At 28.1% G+C, this 23,416-nt stretch overlaps 1 protein-coding gene across 2 annotated transcripts; it reads left to right on the top strand.

Moving 5' to 3' along the window:
• Nucleotides 1-14,980: 14,980 nt before the first annotated feature.
• LOC100167950 (lipase-like) lies at nt 14,981-20,947 on the top strand. 2 transcript variants are annotated; one of them, XR_510830.3, is made up of 7 exons: nt 14,981-15,171; nt 16,778-16,907; nt 16,978-17,117; nt 17,316-17,573; nt 18,539-18,733; nt 19,807-19,971; nt 20,553-20,947. XR_510830.3 is itself a non-coding variant. In NM_001162299.2 (7 exons), the coding sequence occupies exons 1-7, from the start codon at nt 15,153-15,155 to the stop codon at nt 20,647-20,649; spliced, it is 1,023 nt and encodes a 340-aa protein (NP_001155771.1). In that variant the 5' UTR covers nt 14,998-15,152; the 3' UTR covers nt 20,650-20,706. The 2 variants fall into 2 exon arrangements, 1 of the variants encoding a protein (NP_001155771.1); NM_001162299.2 differs by having other exon boundaries at nt 14,998-15,171; nt 19,788-19,971; nt 20,553-20,706.
• Nucleotides 20,948-23,416: the final 2,469 nt, after the last annotated feature.

Genomic DNA, 23,416 nt, shown 5'->3' with positions numbered 1-23,416 from the left:
TTCATTACAGTTCCTTACTCGATGACGAGATACACTCGAAACCTATAATTATACGGTGGAGTATATTTCTTTAGAGCCTCAATTATAATTTGTTTACTAAAGTTCAATAACAATATAATCCACACATATTATGTATAAAATAATAAGTATGTAATTTAATACAAAATTATACGTTAAGATAAATTAATATTAATAAAATAACTATAGGTATTCAGAAACCAGCAATGGTCTTAATGATTGTTAAGATAGTGTTAGTATTGATAAGTGGTAATAGATGAGCAGTTTTAAATCGGGACAAGAGAATCCTTAGAGATAATTATTATTTATGTAGGAAGACATAGTGAATGAATCCTTGACCTGTTGTTAGAGAGGTAAATACAATTAAAAAGTAGGCGGAATTTATATTATATTATTCGTTTATTTAATTTAGTCCCAATTAACTTTTAAATAAACCTGGATGTGTTGATTGATCGTTCTAAAGGGATCTCATAATGTCAACATTGCTTTCACAGATAGCGGCCATTATTATGCATGATACATTTACAATACATTGTATATATCTACATTACCTGTAATATGTTTAATTATAAAATTACTTAACTATATTTTTTCATCAATGAGTTAAGTATATCCACGCAATTAAATTAATAATTAAATCGTTATCATGACACGTATTATTGTTTCTAACTAATTCTTATAGGCGCAAATCCATTAAAATGTATGGGGGGCTAACATTTTTAACATCAATTTGAACGGATGGGGGGGGGGGGGGGCTTCGATCTCACATAAATTAAAAACTGTATATTTTTGGCCAAGTCCCCTAAGCCCCCCTGCGATTTGTGCCAGAAACAAAATTCATACTACTAATTTTTTAGTTATTCACTTTGCGTATTAAGGATCCCACCATAAATATATATATAAACATTATTTAATACGTAACATTATCCTTAATACAAACATTCTAATAACTAGTTTGAATTTTGAATTATTTTAAAAAAATCCAAGAATTTGAAAAATTAAAAAAATTGGACTTTAAATATATTATCTAAAATTTCCAAAAATCAGAATCTTTATAAATTTACTTTTAAAGTACAAAAATGGGGGATCATGCAACTGTTTTGTGTATCACGTTTCATTAAAATTTAATAAGGTAGGCAAATGGTTTTCATCCCTATTTAGTCCGTTTAAGTTATAGTTTTGATTAGGTAGGAATTTTAAAGTTGATAAATCATGTTTCATCTTGAATGCATGTTTTACGTGTAAAAACCACATACTCAACAGGGACGTTTAAGTACGCCTATCCTTGCTTACTCGATTGTGTTGAACTATACCATCAGTTTTTTTTTTTTTTTTTAATATAATTTAGCGCTACCTTAATTCGAAGGTCACTAACTTGGTATAATATCTATATAGGTATGCTATACCTGTCTGTTGAACTACATCGTTTAAAGTTGACTTGTATGACGCTCAATATTTAAATTTATACTGTTTTGTCGCCATTTTTCTTGTACCTATGCATTAGAGACCACTGACCAGCTACCCACAATCGTTTCGAGTTTATTAAAACATTCAACATTTGGAAATAATCAATGGTTGCGTCAAAAAAGAAGTTTTTCTTCGTTTACAAATTGTTAAAGTGCGACTGTTCCAAACACCGGAATCTGCACACTGCAGGTTTCAGCTGGCTCTGAGGTTCTTGTTCAACTTTAACCGACAACTACTATACAGACGGGCATAGTTGCAGCGATATTGTGTATTATCTATAGCTATGGCTTAACCTTATAGGTATATTTATATAAAAACACTTTATATAATAATATTATATTAGGTCATCCATGCATGAGATCGAAGCGCTTCCCGTAGGAATAAGGAGCATGTGTCAAGCTATTAGTTCTCATTTCCTGGTAAGCTTTTTCAAGCGAATCTTCTCCCGGCAAGTCGTCGCGCTGTTATGAAACATTTCTACCCAATTATATAATAATATATGGTCATGACTCATAATCACCTACATCGGCTACAACAAATATTTCGTTTTTAAGACGCAATCAATGTATAAACATTTTGAAATAAACGAAACTAATGATGGAAGGCGACTTGATAGTGGATTGGATTGATATTGTTAATAATTTGATCTAAGAACCCTTTATATACAAATGTATAATATCATGCCCGCTAATTATCCTACTAATAAAATATGATATAGAATAATTCGATTAAAAACTATTTGAAACAATTTTTAATAAAGATAATATTATTGACTATATTATATCACAGTTAATTACCTATATTGATGATGGTTGTATCATGTGTAATTTTTTTTTAAATTTTTTTACTGATTTCCTATTACAATATTCGTGTTTTTTCGAATGCACTGATCTCTAGTTAGTGGGATGGTGGCCATACAATAATCAATAAGCCGTACAGAAAAATAAAATCTAAACCATTAATTAAACTATCATCATTACGGGAAAAACTACCATGCTTCATAGAATTCTCAAATTGGATATTTTTTTTTTTTTATATACAACAAATTAACTGCCATGCGCATCGTATTTTATGCTCAATCTTTTTTGTACCTATACTGTCACTGTGACATAGTAATAGTAGTTTCAATTCCACGTTGCAATAATTTTTTCATTAAAATAATCACATTACGTTAGTTATTTCTGATATTAAATATTTAAATTGATAACAGACTTTGGATATAAAATGAGACCCAAATCTTATGATCATCATGCTTCAAATTAAAAATTAAAAAATGTTTTAATTAGCACCACAAGGTATCCGGTAGGTAATATCAAAGCCATTAAATCCTTATGCTTTAAGAGGATTAATAGTATATTAATTTCAATACTTTATTAAAAAAATCGATGTACCTACCTAAGATCTGATATGGATTTAAATTTGAGAAAATATTAAGCGTTAATAATATGTGTAGTTATAATAATTAGTAATAATAATAATTAATAATAATCTCATGGCTTGTGGTAAAGTTACCATAAGTGTGACTCCGATGTGATGCTCATAATGGGCCAAATCCACAAATAATAATTCAATAGTTAACATTTAACAGTAAACTTGTTAAAGAAGAAAATTTAATTTAGGTCAGAATGAACTCTGGTATTTTAATTATGTTTAAATAACACCAGAATAATGCACTTTAAAAATTTTAAATGTTTGATGTATAGGCTATTATTATTACAAGTTATGTTTTTTTTTTAAATCGAAGTTCAATTTGACCCCACATAAACAGAGATTATCTTTCAAATAAAAATCTATCGATATCACGAGGCATAAGGCAAATTTGTGTGCTGAGAACGCGTCAGATTCAAAACCCTCGATATAGGTATAAATAAATTACAAAAATAATTACAATTGGAAGTGGATAAAATGTATTCAACTCCATTAATATCATAAATCTTCATTGTTTGAAGTGTTTGAACTACGCCATACGTAACATGATGTTTTAACATTGTATAATATTCTAATTTTAAGTAGAACAAACATTAAACATAAACCATTGCCCATTAGTAATTAAAAATATAGTTGGTTATAAAATACGCTTATAAAAATTATATCTAAATTAATATTTTGTGTATTTTTTTATGAGTTTATGTAACTAGATCCATTATTTATTCAATGAATCTAGCCTCTAGATAAAAAATATAATATATAGGAGAGATTTTTTCAGTAGGTACCTACTTTTAAATACGGTCCTTTAACTCTTTGTGAATAAGATTATACCTATCTTGTTTCATAATAGTGCTAGAACACATAAAAAATGGCCATAAATGTAGGATAATTTACTTATTTATAAGATAATAATTTAAAACAAAACAAACGTATTAATTTTCAACGATTTTTTTTTGTATTTCAAAATATTTATTCAATAAAACACCTATCTAATAACAATATCGTAAAAAATAGGAATAATAGTTATAAATAAAAATTATTAAATAATATTATATCATGTACTATATAGTATAATATAGTGCTTATCTAATGATACTAACACGTGAATTTGTATTGATTTTCCTTAATTTGTATAATGTTTAGTTAATTAAGAAAAAAAAATTGAATCTATTTTTTTTTAATTTAATATTTTAAACTACATTGGATATTCGGATGTTGTAGTTCAGATGGTGAGCGATTTTTAATGTTTCATTAACAAATGTATTATACGATGTTAAGTATTACGTATTATTATTACACTATCCATATATTATATTATATACAATTGTAAGGGATTTTCTATGACCGCGCTAACCGAGAAAACTACTGAACCGATTTGGCTGATTTTTTTTTTTGTTGTATTCGTAATTATCAGGACAAGATTCTTATGAAAGAACATTTTAGGAAAATCCACCAGAAAATTAGGAAATATGGATGTCAAAAATACAGCAGTAGTGCCATCTGTCCTGAAAAAAATAAACTATAAAATAAAAAATTTAGTTTATTGTTGCAGATTAAAATAATAATAGTGTATTTTAATAGTTGCTATTGGTTAATCGGGCATGTTTGTTTATTTGTATTATTATTTTTCGTCAATATATATATATAGGTATGTATAAACGAATATTTATGTGTAGATTATACCTCTGAGAAGAAGTTAGATTTTAATTTAAAAAGGGTAAAATTTGGTTTCTTATTATTCATCGGATTTTAGTACGGTTAGCTTAGGTTAGGATTTTGTATTAGTTGGTTATATTAATCCATAGTAGGTGGAATTAAGTAAAAACGACAAGCTTGGTATAACTTTGATACTCTAGAGCTAAATCGTACACTTACGTACAAACAGCACGGGGATCACGATATACCGCAAGTAGATTGCCTACCTGATAATATACTGCTGTGAATCAAAATTTTTATTCTGGGCAACGGAAAAGTTAAAATAAGTTTTGAACACCATACACCGAATATTAAATAACAAATTGAACAAAGTTTAAGTCATATAGAGTTGGTACATTAACAGGCAACGAAGTGCATGGAATCAGCTTTTTTTAATAAAAATATATTTATCATTAATAGCGCAAGAAACATTTCAATACGTTTTCATTAACCATTTTTATATTTACTCGCCGATCATATTAAACGATAAAATTTAAATAAATAATTATACATCTCATCGTCCGGGAGCAAAATAAACAACCAATCACGGGCGAAGCTGTGACGGGACGGCTAGTTAAAAATATTATATTTTTTCTATAAATTACAATAAAAACTTAGTGACAAACATTGTCGTTGGACTTTATGATATTGCTTAGAATAACAACGATATTAGTTCATCGTGTTTGATTCTTTTCTTGAAAAACGGCCTTCGCCAACTCATTAGAAAAGAAAATGTTACGATGGTGACTACTACTAGGTACGACCACGCACCTGGTTATGCCATTTCGAGAGTGGTATAAAGACCTCAACATGCGCTATAAGCCAACACGAAGTGAGTGACGTTAACGGTAACGTCTAAGGGTAGAATCATTTAGTAGAACCCAATGGTCCTACTCACAAAGTCCAGTATACACCCAACCACGCTTACGGGCTGGATACCATTCGTCAGTTCAATTAAAAATCAAAATAATTATCAATTATCATAACATAATAGAATAATAAAAATATATATTATTCGTTCAGTGTGCGTCACGTAAGTTATAATAGTTAATCATTAATCGAATTAAACGTTTGTTTATTAGTAATAATAATAATATCATAGTATGGATGTATGATTTACAATAAGGTCATCTGGGACTAACCGACTGCCCTAAAATCACAATGCGGTATAGGAATTTTCTATCCGAATCTCGAATGAGTGAAAAAAATTGGACAGAAAACTGGTATAGACCCAAAAGTCCTTGAACGAGAGTCAAAATCATAGGTCAGGTTAGGAAAATAATGTCAAAGTAATCGAAACAATTAGGATCCAGTTTTAAACGGGAAGTATAATATTGTATATTAAATATGAATAACCAGTTGGTCCTGGTGAGTAGTGGTGGTGGTGATGAAATTTACTGCACGTCACAAATTGACTGTGAAAATTATACTATATTACTTAGGCACTTATATAACAATATTATATTAAAAAAATAAAAATAAACAAAAAAAGTCCGAGCAATACCCAACTTATGCGTTGGTATGTTTTTATAAATAGTTTTGAACGGTAAAATATGAAACTGGTCTCAAAAAAAGATAATAGAATAATAAAGACCCTTCGAAATATATTTGCATTCCGAAATTGTATTAAAGTTTTATCACAAAGTGAACTTATATGGATACTTATGGTGTGTGGAAGGGAACCTAAAGTACTTATGGATGGGAGTTTTGTGACTTGTTTGGGTGGCTTTTACCGAATTTCTGTATTCACGTAGGTGTTTTGTAGGTACTTTACAAAACAAAAGCTTCACCACTTGTGTATGTGCACATACGCTCTTTGCTTTTGGAAAAAAAAAATAACGCCAAAGGCCAAATAACACCTAATGATTGCATTTGACTTTCACACTGGCGATTTAAAATGTATATTTTACATAGCGTTGAACACTGTTTCCGGTAGCCAACATTAAACAGAATGTTAATTTTTAACAGAGACACGACCTAATATTATGACAAGACCGTGAATTACCTATTATGACCCTTGAGAATACCTTTGAGAATACATTTTAATAAAATTTAAAAAAATAAATATTTCAGACTTCAGAGCCAAAATTGTAAAAGCATCTACGATGTTGGTGTAAAACAATAATGCATTCAGCGTTATCGTGTATAATTATTTATTGTTTCAAATATTTTATTGTTATATTATTGTTACGATATTGCACTCGATTATAATATTATTATTATAATATAAAAAGTGTTCGAAATATTCATACTACACACCAAAGTATGGCTAAAACTATGTCGAAGTATAATAATAAGTACCACGTATTACGGTCTGGAGCCAAAGTACAAATTACTGGTAGACATATTGACAGTTATTTGACATTTTAAAAGCACGATCGATATTCTATTTCACAGCGGCGGTTCTCGTTTACATAAAAAGTTAATAATATTGAAATTACGTTAGTTTTATTTTATTTTTACCACTTATATACTGCAGAACGAATTGGTACGACAGTTGACTTCGCACGACACGTTTTACCTATGGCCAGCACGATTGAAATGATACATCACGAGCTGTAGAAATAATAATATCGACGTGATGTCAACACGCACGTAATCATCGTATCTAATAATGAATTTGTTTCTTAATAATCGATACCGATTTTAAATGTTGCGAACATGCAACTGATTTAAAAAGAAAAATAGAGTGAAAAATTGATATCGATCACAACACAAACAATAAGTTTAAGTGTTTATACAATTATAATACAATAATAAAATTCAATATTATGCAAAGCTAGTCATTATCGAGTTACAAAGTTAAAATGCAGATACTTTTAGCTTTTAAGGTAAGTTAAATATTTATGTATTAGTTTTTTTTTAAGTACATACCTATTATACATATACCTAACCTTTAACGAGTTTAGATTATTCGATGATATTATGCAGTCACAAATCAGTTACAACACGTGATAGTCACGTTCAGTTAATTTTTTCCTTATATGAACCACATACAGATTAAAAATAGTGTATACTTTGTTCTGAACAAAATTATTATTTTAATGAAGAATAATATAAAGTAAATAACATATTTAAATAATGTTGTAAGTGTAACTTGTATTTTATTATATGTATTGTGATTATTCAATTCACTTGTCAAAAAACTGCCCAAGACGTGTTGAATCCACTATTCGTGGATTTAAACGGAAATCAAAATAACATATTATACTATATAAATTCAACTTTATATAAATGTTCATAGACAATAAATTATAATCCGACCCAAACACATTAGTTTAAAACCTCTCAGCACTACCTGATAACTAGGTTCGAAGTCTAAAGATAAGATGTTTGTGCAATGATCTTTTAAAAAAGTTTTTTTACTGAAAACTCACCTAAATAACTTCTGTTAATAGGAACTATAATCTTTCTTTTAGGTAATTAATCGTATATATATGGTTTTCTACTATATATTTTTATTTTTGGTTTTTTTGTATGTAGGTACTTTTATCAAATATAATTACCTATTGTAGGTACTCTTTATAGATTTAAAATATTCAGTTAAAAACTAAATACAACTGATTTTTAACATAGTTAGGTCACTTTTTTCCAATTCAACTTTTGACTTTAAACATACTTTACATTTGTCTATATTAACTTTACTTAACGAGTTAAAACAGTTTGTTGTTAACCGGTCCAGATTTCATAGCATGTATGCATTATGCAATGTAGGTACCTGTAACAATATCATTACATCATAAAAAAGCACACAATGCACACTATATTATTGAAGTAATACACATGCGACAATCCTTGTATTTAATTAATATTAGTGGACAATAATATTGACAATAATAATTGGACATATTATCCATTGTTGAAGGCCACAATCGACAGAATGGTCATTACAATGATGTAAGCTCTTGTGCACCATTGTCAAAGTTTTTGTGTGTGTGTGTGTGTGTGTGTGTGTGTGTGTTTGTGTGTACGACAAGCTCGTTTTAATATCGCGATCGAAACAATAAAGTTTGTTGGTTTTTTATATTTTTTTACATTAGATTAACATCCGCCGTTACATAAACGCAAGCAATTTATCAATTTTTGTGAATGTTTTCGTTTTTGTGTTTCGCACTCGGTGCTTTCATATATACATAAATCAAAACGTCTGAGACAGTTATTATTTATTTAATTTTTTTTTTTTGTCATCGTACACCGTATTTATGTATAATCCGACCTGTGAAATTACTGTGTACGTGGAACTGGGGAAGTATAATTTTAATATGAAGTCAGGTGCTCGTGGCAATGCCATAAACACTGCAAAATTTACATATCGTTTGTTGTTAAACAAGTCTGGAAATCGGAATTATTATATAATATGAATATCAAAGGGCTAGTTGTATTTTGGAATGAGATTCAAAACCTACAGTGCAGCGTGTGGTTCTAAATGAACGCAGACGTTCTTGAAAATATATTATTATTGTTTAAGAAAACAATCAAAATTCAAATAAATATCATTATAATATATTGTAATTATTCGGTACTGACGAATATTATTTTGCTGTCCGTTGTACCTAGAGTACATTCCGGGCCCCGTTGAAATGAATTTATAATTTTTTAAATATTGATAGGAATACTTATTTTATATTAAATAATATTTCATAATATAAATGTATATTTTAATAATGTATTATGTAGTTTTATTATTTTTAGATGTGGATTAAACATTGATTGAATCGTGTATGGGCCATAGCCCATATCGTTTGGAACGGGATGTATTTTTTTGGAAGTTTTGTATAGGGCTGAAAAACCAATTTGGCACAGGAATTTAACATTTTTATGTGGGAGGCCTGTCTAGAATGGTGGTTTCCAAAAGGCACCGACGGTGCCCTCTTTCAGACGCGGTTATTTACTTCAATTTAGTCGTGGGTTCCTATCCACTTATGTGAATACTACGAAGAACATGAACAAAATACATCTTCAAGTTCTTGATAGGTAGCCGTTATAAACCTCGTTCATCGCGGGGAAAATATCGGCTGGCACAAAAGTTGACCAAACAGAGAAAAATTATTCCGGAAAGTCGTGCGTATAATACGCTGTTTGCGCATTTACGTGGCACCTAACTTAACCTAACCTAACCCACATACTATGAATATACCTCTGGAGGTAAAAAATAGTTGGACCAAAATGTCGGTTGGATCACCGTTTTTGATTGACTGCTTGGTTTATAATAAAAATAATAATTATTAGGTACCTACTGTAAATATTAATAATATCGTCAAAATATGCAAATTTTGTCTTATACAATTCAAATTGAAATCATCGAAAAATAATTACAATGCAAATATTATGCCGCAATTGTAAATAGGAGATTACGATTTTTCATTTTATTTTCGTAGGGACCGTAGTATGGAATAGTGCATTTATAAGGCACCGCGATGCACAAACGTAGGAAACGTCGCTCTTCAAAATTACGAGTAAAAATAATGCTATCAAACGCGGGACGATAATAATAATAATATTAATATGAGAAACGCTGTTGATTAAACCACACTCGACCACCTTATACGGTTTTACGATTATGTTTAATCAATCGTTAAGTATTTATATTTTTTAATTATCTTTTATCGGTGTATATAGCTTCTCTGTTGTAGTGAACCCGTGTATACATATATTCTATCCCGATGACAATACTTTTGATACTCGACTATTGAGTATTGATTGACATTTACTTTTATTACCTTCACATATACACATAATATTGAGTATTGTTTGACATTTACTTTTATTATTTTAGTTCCAACGCCTAGTTGAATTACACTGTATAGCCTTCAGGACCGGATTTTAACTTTAAGAGCACTTTACCCGGGACTTTGGACTTTAGAGTACAGACATTTAAAAAATAAACTTATTTGCTATATACCTACTAAACAAAATAAAAACGGGGTAAAAACTACTTGAGCTCAAAAGTCTTGGAATGTATACGTACTTACGTAGATAGTATGTATGCCATGTACCTGCTGTTCTTAAAGATATATAAGCATGACACCTGAGTATAAAATTATCATAAAATGAAAGCTCATGCATTTTGGTTGAATTGCGCACGAGTTAAAATTGTTGAACACCATAGATAAAAAAATCAACAAAATAAAATAATAATATTAACTATGATTTGACTTATAATACCTATATTATGTTCGTTTAAATCATTTATAAAATATATATAATATTAAATTGAAGGGTCCAAGGGTGCAAGAACCAGGTATCTCCACTTTTTTTCGAATGTGACTTTTCCATGAAATCGTATTCATGGAGGAAATAGCTACAACCGTTATGATTTGTTTTGAGTAATGATTAAAAATAATGAATTACAATATTTAAAATATAAATGTAAATTTATTTTTAGATACTTATTGGTATGACTTGGTCCACCATAGACTTAAGTACCAAACATAAGAATTGCCGCGGTCAAATAACATTCATTTCTGTCAATTGCAACTTCCGGATACAAACATCCCGAATCAATTGACTTCTCTCTCACCCTAACCAATTGGGGGAGATGCAAAATGGAAAACCCAAACAGGCAACACGTCGCACGAGCCGGTGACAAAGATCCATCTCAAAGCCAAACGAATTTAACACAGTGTAACTGGTAAGTAGTTAGGTAGGTATTGTTAGTATGATGTAGTTGTTTTTTTTTTTGAATCAAACGTAGGTATCAAAAACCATTTTGGTTTCGTTTACTCATATTTTATATTACCAATATTACTGATTGTGCTGAAAAAAAAAAACACTGACTTATATAATATTGAGGTCGATTAAATTACTTTCCAATTTTGATTATTTGACGATGCAATCGACACCCCTCAAATGTAGGTTTTTGATATGAGAGTCTCCTCAACGTTTTTTGCCTGACTTCAATATTTTTCTATAAATTTTATTACAATTTACAAATTAAATTATCTAACTAACACATGTCATTATCAACATAAACTAATAAGTGCTATATTTTCGCAGTCGATACAACAATATATATTTATGCTATATGGCAAGGATGGGCAACTGGCGGCCCACGTACCTTTTTTATCTGGCCCGCGTTACATTTTCAAATTACTTCATATAATTTTATTATACTATTATTTACGTGTTTTGTAGTAATTATTTTAAAAATGTCCGCTAAAAAGCATTTTAAAGACTTATTTTTTTTTTTTGCTTTCTCCTATGCACTGCGGCCCGCTAGTTACTTTGAGTTACCCATTACTGCTATATGGTGTTAAGAACAAATGCGTTCATTATTTTTTTTTTTTTGATATCTAATTGTTTGTCTCGTATTTTGCAAACATTTAAAACAAGTATTTTTTATTTTTTTTCTATTTAAAACTTGTTATTCCTGTCATGTTTTTGTTTAGTTGCTTACAATGAAAATAAAATACGTTAAAATTATTTGTTTTATATAATTATTTTTTTTCTAATTTATATAACAAGGATAATAATCTGTATAACGTGATACACACATTTACTTTAAAATTACAATTATTGTTGTACCTATGGAATCATTTTTGTTATTATAAAAACTTTGAAACAACTATTAATTAATATAAAAAAAACAATCATGAATTGAAGGGATAATGTTGTATTATTCAGTTTCTGTGTGGCACATAAAAAATATTCAAGGCACTGTTATGCGAAATTAAATGTTATTTTTGAATTTTCATGACATTATTACATTAAATTAAAGTTATCATCTTTATTTAACAATTGTATTTATATGCTCATACCGGTATTATACGATAAAAATGTAAAATAAAATGTAATTCAATTCGCACTTATATCAAAATATATAAAAAAAAAAGGCTTAATATAAAATTTAAAATACAGTCGTCTCTCGGTAACTCGAACATTAATAACTAAAAATTCGCAATATCTCGAAGAAATAAAATTCCCCTTACCTTACCTAACCTAACCTTAATAATAATAACATATTACATAGTTGTATAGGGTGATTCATAAGAATGGTCACCCACTCCCCACCCCAAATTTTTCATTTAATAATGAATTTTTTCAAATTCTAATTTTCAGTATTTTTAAATATTGGTACTTACTTAAAGACCATAATATTTTTTGGTTTTTGTATACTGTGGAGATACAAACTTCTATTTTTAAAATGAGAACCCCCTTTTTTACTGTAAAATGTTAATTATTGGCTAATTTTTTTGAAAACATTGTTTTTATTGTTTAATTCAAAAATTCGAACTAGTATAGTGGTGATGCATATTTTTTATGAAAATTCAGTTGGTCTTAGACGCCTGCGAGATGATAATATTATAATTATATTCAGTGCGTCGTCCTAATCATGTATTATATTTATCAAGCAAATAACAAATGGCCGAAATATAATTGTCTCTTTAATCACGCAGTTCAATCGTTTTATAATGTTTTATATTAATAATTCAATAATATGGTAATCTGCAAAAAATATAAGTAAATCATGTTGGTAGGAACAAAATATTATAATATTAAATTGCATTTGTGTTACGACAAAAATGGGTCTTATTCATCGTCGCATACAGCGATGATATTTACCCAAAACGTTATTTTGACAACACAATAGTATGTTCCTGCTACTATTTACCTACTGTAACAGACGATAACGTTATGAAAATTATGTATAATCATTTGACGGCGTTTTGGATAGGCAAATTACTAGTAAGTTACATCTGACTTATAAGTTATAACTTATAATTATTAGTATGGTTATTATGAAATAGTTCATCTGAAACGTAAATTATAAAATAACTATTTATTTTAATTTTTAAAGGTAGGTTATGATGTCCATAATACGATTTTGTGATTTTTTTTTACACCAATTTAAATCAAATATACTGAAATATATTAATATGGACTAAAATTAAACTTACTCTACCTGAACATTGTAGAATTTAACGAATTATAAATAATGTAATCGTACAGTTATTAATATTAATATATTAATATTGTATACAGTTAGTTCTTTGGAAAAACAATAATAACGATCGGTAATCGATGAGCGTCAATCGCAAGTATCAATATTGAATTCAATAGTTTTGATAAATAATAATATCAAATAGTATGTACAAAAAAAAAATTGAATTATTGTATTAAATTCACTATAAACAACTTAAAATGGGTAGTTTTTTTTTATTATTATACACGCATTACAATTGTCTTACAAACATATACCTACTAAATACATTTATAAATTAAAATTCTAAAAATATGATAAATGGTATAAATAATTGGGTTTAACTTGATATGACGCATACAAAACACGTAATATAATCTGTTCTAAAAAAAGTGTTATTTTACCACAACTGATGAAATAATACATTATAAAAACTTCGTACTATTGTTTCTTTTAAAGAAAATATTATTATACCTATGTAACTACAGTGTTTAACATGACTCGTAGGTATATTCTACTACAAACACAATTACAGAATACTGTTTTAGAAATGCCATTAATATTTTGATTATTTGTGTATTTAACACATTTTACTCTTACGCTCATAGCACCTAAGCAATCGTAAAATATACTAAGTATTTAGCAAATAAAATATATTTTTACACACACACACACATGGTTATTCACCAAACGTTCTCACTGCAATGTTTTCCATAAATAATGGATTTATTACAATTCTGAATATTTTAAGTTTAGAAGTATAATAATAAGTATAAGGATCATATTTTAAAATACTGAAATGTTTTTTTTTTAACATATGTGGGATTTCCTTTGGCGATACAAACTTATTTTAAATTAGAACCACTCTATTTTACTGTAAATATTGTCAATTGTATGCTTTTTTCCTGAAATAATTAGAACATCTAAACCAAAATCCTAGCAATAAGTCCCTATTAAAATATTTAGGATAGTAGCCCACAGTATTATGATAATAAATAAGTGTAGAATATAATGTGTGGCAATGATGAATTTATATAATTTTTGTTTTGTTATTGATTTATTAAAATTTTATAATTTATAAAAATTGTTTGAGTATAGTAATTCAGATACTTCTCATTTGAATATTGATCAAGGTAATGCATTGACATTTAATAAAAAAATTTAAAAATGTCTTGTAGAAAATAGGCGTTTATTTGAAAATAATAAAATATAATGTTGTACTAGTACTGATAAATATGTATTTGAAAATGTGGTATTTCAATATTTTTAAAAATGAAGTATTAAAGAATACAATTGCGGTGAGTGTGCTTGATGTAACACCCAGTATATGTAACCTATTAAATAATTGTTTTAAATCACTAAATATTATTTGAAACGTATGTTTGAACACGTGTAAAATTTAAATAGTCAAATATTATAGATGCACATGCATACACTACGTGTTGTCGAGTTTTTTTATTATACACATCAGTACATTACCAAACTTAACAGCCACTTGTTGTACAAATTACAAGTAAAGGTTTCGTCGATTGTTTTTTTTCTGATGTAATATTTTCACGAATATACATCAACGTTCACTACAACGCTATTGCTGGAGTACGCCTTTTTTAGCAGTTGAAAAATTATGACGGATTTGGAAAAAGGTAATCATGACAATATTATAGTATTTATTTTTACAGATAATATTATGACAGTAATCAGTATTCATAGGTATATGCTATTATAAGCTGTCGACTTTTGATAGTTCAATTTTGGAGGAATTTATGAAAAACTTTGAATTACTTTATTATTATAATTAGCTCACTTTTTTTTTAATTTTCGTTATATTCCGAATAAAGATTTTACTGAAAAAAAATGGGAAACAATTCTCGGAAAATTGGAAATTTTGGGAAAAATTAAAAAGCCTGATTATCATAAGATTTTTGGTATAGGTGAGGTATCCCATGGTTGCCATTGGTTGCATAAAATTATGATATTATTATATTATAAGCAAATTAGTAGAAATTAGTAATTTTTTTCTATACAAATGGTTGCCACAGCCCACAAGTTACATATTATAATGTAATTGATTGGATATAATAATTTAAACTTAAAATGTTTATATTTGGTTACTATATTTTTAACCCGCGTTGGCTTATCCGAAGTCTGTAGACTCAAAAGCTACTGGACCGTTTTTAATAAAAAGTTATACCAATAAATTCCTTGAGACTTCGAGGATTTTTATAGTTTATTTTTTCAATCCCTATATCCACTACCCAGGTAGCTAAAAAGTAGCTCACAAATTAATTATTATTCAACTCACGAAAAAAGAATATATTTTTTTTTTGTTGATTTATAGGGTTATCATTTATTTACTACCTTGATTTTATAATATTATTACATCAAATATGTTGTATACACATTTTTACAAATATATATATTTTTTTTTTTTTTTTTATTAAATATGAAAATATACAACTATACAATTAAGCACAACAAGTAATAGTGATGAAGAGGATTACATAACGACACAAATATATTTATAAAAAAAAAAAACAAATCTTTAGGATGTACAATTAAGGGCAAGATAGCTAGTAAAATATATTAAAAATGCAATTAAATACTATACTATATAAATATTATTTACTTATATTATATGTTTAAATATAAAAACTTTATGATAAAAAATACTTAATAGAATTAATATAAGACTGTGATATTATTATTTGGTGCGTTAAACTTAGTTTAGCTCGGTCAATACTTTTTGTAGATTAAACAAAGCTGTTAAAACCTCGACAAGGAGTACTAACTGGAACGAAAAGTTTCGTTATTTGTCCAATAACGAACTTGCTTCCTTGAAACTTACCTCAAATTACTGATTGTACTTAAATGCGTTATTTATATTCGATTTATCACGAGATGTTTATAGGATCGAGCATTTGCTTCGAATCACCGAAAGTTTGAAATTATTGGAGATTTGAATTATCGAGAATTGACTGTATATTATTTTATTTGAGTATTACAATGCTTAGGCGTGCGTATATATTTGTTTTGTTTATTATTTGTTTTTTAACATGGTATAGAAAATATTCCAACGTTATATTAAAATTTTATTATATCGTCACAATTTTTTTTTTAGTGACATAACATTTACTTAAAGTACACTTCATCACGATATAATTCTATGTAGATTGTATAGGTACAGAGTACTAATGATTCACCAAATTTGAATAAACAAATAAAATACAAATTCACGAACAAGGTAAACAGTTTTTATAGGTTTATCTGTATTGTTCGCTATCGTCACGTGCAGATCAAGTGAGAATAATAAAAGAAATCAATGTATTAAAGCGACTGACAACTGTCCTAACGAACATATTAAGCTATACTTGTATACAAAGTACGTAAGTTTATCGATCTTACTAACAACACATACGTGTATATTATATTTGTTTATTTTATGTTCAAAGTAAAACTAAAGATGACCCTGTTGAGCTTACCGAAGACTCAATCAAAGATATCGAGTTCGCAATGACTTTTGATTTAAAAGTACTTATCCATGGAATCAAAGGATCGAGAGACGACGATTTTAATACGGTAATTAGAGACGGTGAGTTTCATGCCACGGGTCAAGCCATCATAATATAATCGTGAATTGAGACAATTTTTGGTAATGACGTAATCGTGTAAAATCTATTATATAATCCATTAAAAATATTCAAAGTCAGTTGTACGCTCTTGATTAGACAGTTGTGGTGACTGAAGCGCATTCGAAGATTAATCTAAAAATCAAAAAAAAAATTTTCAGCTTATTTCTCACAGGCCGAGTATAACATAATCACGATCGATTATTACCCTATCGCGTCTTCATTGAAATGTTACACTGTCGCTCTTCAGAATCTGCCGATCATTGCAAAATGTATAACACAATTTCTGGTCACGATCCTCGATAAATACGAACAATTCGAGTACGTGCACGCCATTGGATTCAGCTTGGGAGGTCAAGCCGCTGGTCTCGTGGGAAAACTGTTGAAGGCGAAAGGAAAGCTCCTGAACAGGGCTACGGGTAATAAAATCACGCCAAACACGCTCGTTTATCACAAGATTCGAAAAATATACTCAGTAGTTCACCAAGTACGCTCACTCACATTCGATCTTTTAACTTTGAATTTATTCAAATTACTATTTTTAGATTTTTTAAGTGTATCTTAAGTCTATATTTTCTAATATTAATACTTATACGTGTATGCTATTTAAGGAGTATCCCGTACTTATACTAGGTACAGCTGTATCTATGTAAGTAGTTAGCATGGCAAACATAAATTTATGTTTATTTTAAACATGTATTGCTTATAATATTGCCACTTACCTATCCAACAATTATAATAGAAACAGTTTTTAAAAAATTTAAGAATTTAAAAAAAAAAATTAAAAGGTGTTATGGAGAATAATTATATCTTGGACCTGTAGATTGCAAGACTCTTTAATTTTGGAGATCAATTGCACGTTGGTGCATACTGACAGTGCATTTAAGCTTGCGTTAATCTGGGACTGATCTTTTATCGATAACAATCTCTAATGTTTTTTATTTATATTTTATAAGAATTGTCTTTATTTACTGTCCATTTTAAATCAGAAGATTGTTTATAAAAATGTTAATATGTCTAAATCGGAATTCAAGTGAATAGTTTCTATTCCACTTATATCCAACTTGTAAAATCTAAGCATTTAAAAATAATATTATCAATATTTACGAATTCTGAAAATTTAAATTTAAACATAATATTATGCTTAAGATTATCTCATCAAAAGATAAAACGAAGCTCAGCATGATTGACAAATCACCCTGATTGTGCCTCCATAGTGATACCTCCATAGTGATAATATTATACATAATTTATTTATATAAATAATATGCTGTAATATAATAATATACTAATAATACAATTATGTACTGGTATAATACGACTTTCAATAACGAAAACTGATTCATTATGAAACCGACCATCACAGGATTTATTTGACGAATAGGCCTTGATCCAGCACTACCACATTTTGAATTGTTTTGGAACCAATTGGACGAACAAAGTGCAACCATGGTCGACATCATACATACAAATTGCGGTGTTCTCGGACAAATGATGCCAATCGGTACAGTTGATTTTTACGCCAATGGTGGAATAACACAACCGGGATGTGATAGGACTAGTGCTAACAAATATAATAGTGAGTATTGCATTCATATAATATTATCGTTTTATTAAATACCATTAGTTGACAAATGGTCATTTTTTTCTTCGATATTTTTTCATGATTTAATTGCAACTATTTCACAGTACAAAAGTGCGTTAATTTAGTAGGTAGGTATACATACCATAGGTATGTTGTGGAAAATGAAAAAAATCAGTAATAAAATTAATAATATAAAAACGTGTAACTCCTGATTGATAATAAACAGATGATGACTGAATCAGCCGCAGAAATTAAATAATGAGCTTAAAACTAGATAAATATAATAAAAAATATCATCGAGATATTTCATACATTTCTCAATTTCCAGTTTACCGAACTTTCCAAGAGAATTATGGTGCATAATATTTTGTTATGGATTCAACGTGTGCTGTAAAAATAGTATATGCTATACTCAAGTCATATTGATAATTAATTATACTGTAGGGAAGCCTTGAAACACGCAAGCTAAAGATTTATTGAAATAATACTTAATATTTATACTTAATTAAACTTAACTTAACTTATATTTATACTTAATAAATATAATACTTAATATAAGAATGTGATTAGGTCATTAGGATGTAAGTTATATCATATACACGTAGCGTCGTAAAGTATAAACTGTACGCTGATTGATTTAAGTATACACATCCATCAAATCACGATCGGAATAATTATTAGATTAAGAGAACCTAACATAAGTAAAATGGAGTAAATAGTACCGTACAAGAACAAAAAAATCTCTAGACAAATTAAAATAGATCAAGTTTTGTACGTATAGGATCATTATATTATCGAACATAGATGTATTCAGACCATTGATCGGGAAAATGTATTTTATATTTCATTAATTAACATAAGGAAAATTAAACAAGGTTATTAAATTTTACAAAGTTGTTCGATTAAAATAAACTTGATAATATTCTGTATTTATGGTTTTTATACTTCCTAGTAAATAATTTAAACGATTTATGATTAAAAACAACATAATAATCATGATAATACCAATAGTGTTAAATGTTGTTTTGTAAAAATTTGCTTTCGTCAGAGTATTGGTACTTTTGTAGTCACGAGAGAGCATATAAATTCTACGCAGAGTCGATTTACCACGGAATGGGCATGTCTGGATTTTATGCGACGACTTCAAGCACCTTAAACCAGCTGTCATTATTGGGACAGTTTAGTAGTTTTTCGGGAGCTAAAGTATTGGTTGGAGAATATCTTGACCCTGGGTAAGTATTGATTTCGAACTGTACGACGATAGTAGTAGTATAACACCTACTGTTGAAATACCACGCTGTTTAAATTTAAATGAACTGATAATAAACATTTAAAATTGATATAACAGATCATGATATTAATAATATAAATATATTATAATAGTAAATAATTATATTTGGTATAAATTATTTGATAATTAATAATAATTATCAAAATCCGATTAGTTGACATCACTATATACATTAAGAATGATGATAATTATATCATAAAATGTATTATATATTAAATATTTTATCCAAAAAATATATTATTCAGATCACTTTTTGATATTCTATGATATTATATCATTGTAATACTACTTACATTACTATTTACTAATACATTATATTTATATTCTGATATTCTTAAAATCAATCCTGACATTATACATATTTCAATATGTAACTGGTAACAATATTAAACTGGTGTTATACTAACTATTATTTTCGTACAAATGAAACACAGCTTTTTGGCAAAAACTAATTTATTATGATTACCAAATTCTATTACATAGCTCATTTTAATTCTGAATAATTTTGATTTTAATTTTTAGCACTGAAGGAATATACAATTTCTTAACCAACGATAGTCCACCTTACGCTAAAGGAAAAAATAAATTTACCTCATATATAATGAGATGGTTTTCTTAATTAAAATAACTGGATAATACATGTATTATGGATAATAAACAAGTACATATTACAACAGAAGTAGGTAAATTATATATTTTATTATTCAAAGTATGATGGATACCATTACTATAAAATAGTAGCCAAAATCGTGTTGTTATTACCTATCATTTTTTTATCATCATCAAAAGCGTGAAAAGGATTTAAGTGTGTAAGTACTTTAATAAAAACATAAAGACAGTGTACACATCAAATAATCAATGGTATCGAACTATTATAATAAAATAACAAATATAATATAATATATGTACTTTCAATATACTTGGACATTATTTCGAAGGTGTTCAACATTGTTCACTCAAAAACTACAACGATGTTTTCCCTAAAAATCTTTTATTAGTTGTACACAACTTGATGTTAGAGTAACAAAAATCAGATAGAACCGGTGTACAGAAAAAAAACAAGGTATAGGGAGATAAAAGTTTAAGAATGGTTTAGTGTCAAAACTTGATGATTTTAATATAATATGAACATTTTAATCATAACGATTATAATATTATATATATATATGATATTACAAAGAGTATGAATATTTGAACATAACTTATGAATATAATCTAAACATTTTAATTAACTTAATACTCTTGTAAAAACAAAAAAATGAGTGAGCATCGAAGCATCAGACGTTCGTGACCATACGAACGCAAGCCTTCGGGTCTTACAAATGCTTTCTATTACCAAACAGACACGACCCAACACTACACAAAATGCAAAATACCTCATTCAAAAAAGACACGATATCACACAAATTCATAATATTTCATATTTTCATTACCAATTACCGTTCGAATTATTCAAATCTCATAGCCTGAGTAAATTTAATTTACTATAAGAACATACAAATGAATTAGGCGCCTAATAAATATTATATTATACAAATAAATAATAATAGATTAATAAAATATTAAAAAAAAAAAAAAAAACAACAAATAAGTTCACCTGCTTCATAACTATTGGTGTTGAATGTACATTTTCATTGAGAAGGTCACTGTGATGGGATTGTTAACTGTTAAATATTTGAACTCAATGAAAAATTATTGCATACGAAAAACAATTTTGAGTTGTCAGTATAATATTATGCTTCAAAGTATATTGTATAATACATTTATATTTATAATATATTAAGTAATTAATTCTTTTATTATTACCTACGGAACTAATATAGTAGTACGTTATTAATTATTATCAGGTAGATATTATAATTATAAATTATTTTTATCAAAAATAAATCATATATAGTAAGTAGGTATATAATAATTATTATAATATACAGAATTTAACAGAAAGGCCCGAAAAAGAAAAAAAATGTTGCCTCTTAAACGTATGCCAAAAATTAGGAAAATTATATGTTTAGTAAATAATTTAAGAAATATACTCATGTCAGGAAATTCACAAGAATAATATATTGTGAGGCAAGAGTGGGATTTGAGTTATTTCAGTCGATAGCAAGTCGCCTTCCCGCACGAGCCATACATACTATTTTTTGTCACGCCTCTGCGTTCAACGATCACGGCAAAGGTAATGCAGGGATCAATGCAATAACCAGACTATTATACGAAAACAATATTCCATGAAATAAACGCGTTTATTTTAAGTGTCATGTAAGGAGATTATAATAAAATTGATATAAGATATAATCAAAAGTTTATGTTTTGTAAGGACCGTGGTATAAATTTCAGTATCTGATTGTGCATGGGTACGCATGTGATATGTGCCTCCAGTACTTTTGGGGATCTCCATTTTATCACCCGGCAGTTTTAATGATTCCCACTTTGCTACCCGCTGGACGGAAAAAGGACGTTTTTCAATGCTTCAACCGCTATCGAAAACCAAACTTTAGGTGCATGCATGACAAAAAAGTTATTAGATACATTCTAAATTAATTGACTCAAAAAAGGTTGATATTTTAAAATATTCTAAAATATAAACTACTCGACTAAACAAATGTTTTTACCGTGAATTTGTTCTATTAACCAGGTTTACAAATTGGCTATTTGGAATATTCCCAAATCAAATTTTAATTGTTATATTTTCAGAATTTAAAAAAACAACATTTTTTTTATATCACACGTGTAGCACAAGTTTTTATAAATTAAATATATATACAAAAAAATATTTAAAATTTTGATTAGAACAAAATGTATTCCATCTGCCAGGTCTTCCTATTATACCCTGTAATAGGTACTAGCTCATAATAACTTCAAAGTCAATACCGACATACCATAATATAGAACGATAATGGGCCCCACTGAGCAAGTTCTTGTTGGCGGGAGCCATTGAAGTCGTATCTAGTACAATTAACAAACGAGTTTACATACATGCGTACATACAAATTTCCTGTATAGCAGGAAAACACAAATTTATATAAATATAAAATACATTATGCACACACGAATAAATAATATTACATATGAACATTGAACATGCATTACAGTAAGGGGTGAGTTTAAGTGTGATAAATTCTCAAATTAGAGTGGTATGGCGTATAATATATTCTGCAGTTTTACGTATAAGTCGAGTAGGTAGTTAAATTAATTTCAAATATATTGTTATTCAAATTACGTAATTGCTTAGGGAGGCTGTTCAAAATACTTTGACAAAAATGTATGAAAAATAAGTCTGTGTGGAGGATTTATGTACCTTATGGGTAAATTGATTATATACATTGTATATTTTTCTGGTGTTAAAATTGTGGAGTATTGGTTTTGCTTGGTTATTTTTTACTATA

Source organism: Acyrthosiphon pisum, chromosome A1, assembly GCF_005508785.2.
Source record: "Acyrthosiphon pisum isolate AL4f chromosome A1, pea_aphid_22Mar2018_4r6ur, whole genome shotgun sequence".
In the NCBI taxonomy this organism is placed as follows: domain Eukaryota; kingdom Metazoa; phylum Arthropoda; class Insecta; order Hemiptera; family Aphididae; genus Acyrthosiphon; species Acyrthosiphon pisum.
This window is presented reverse-complemented; position numbering and strand designations above follow the sequence as displayed.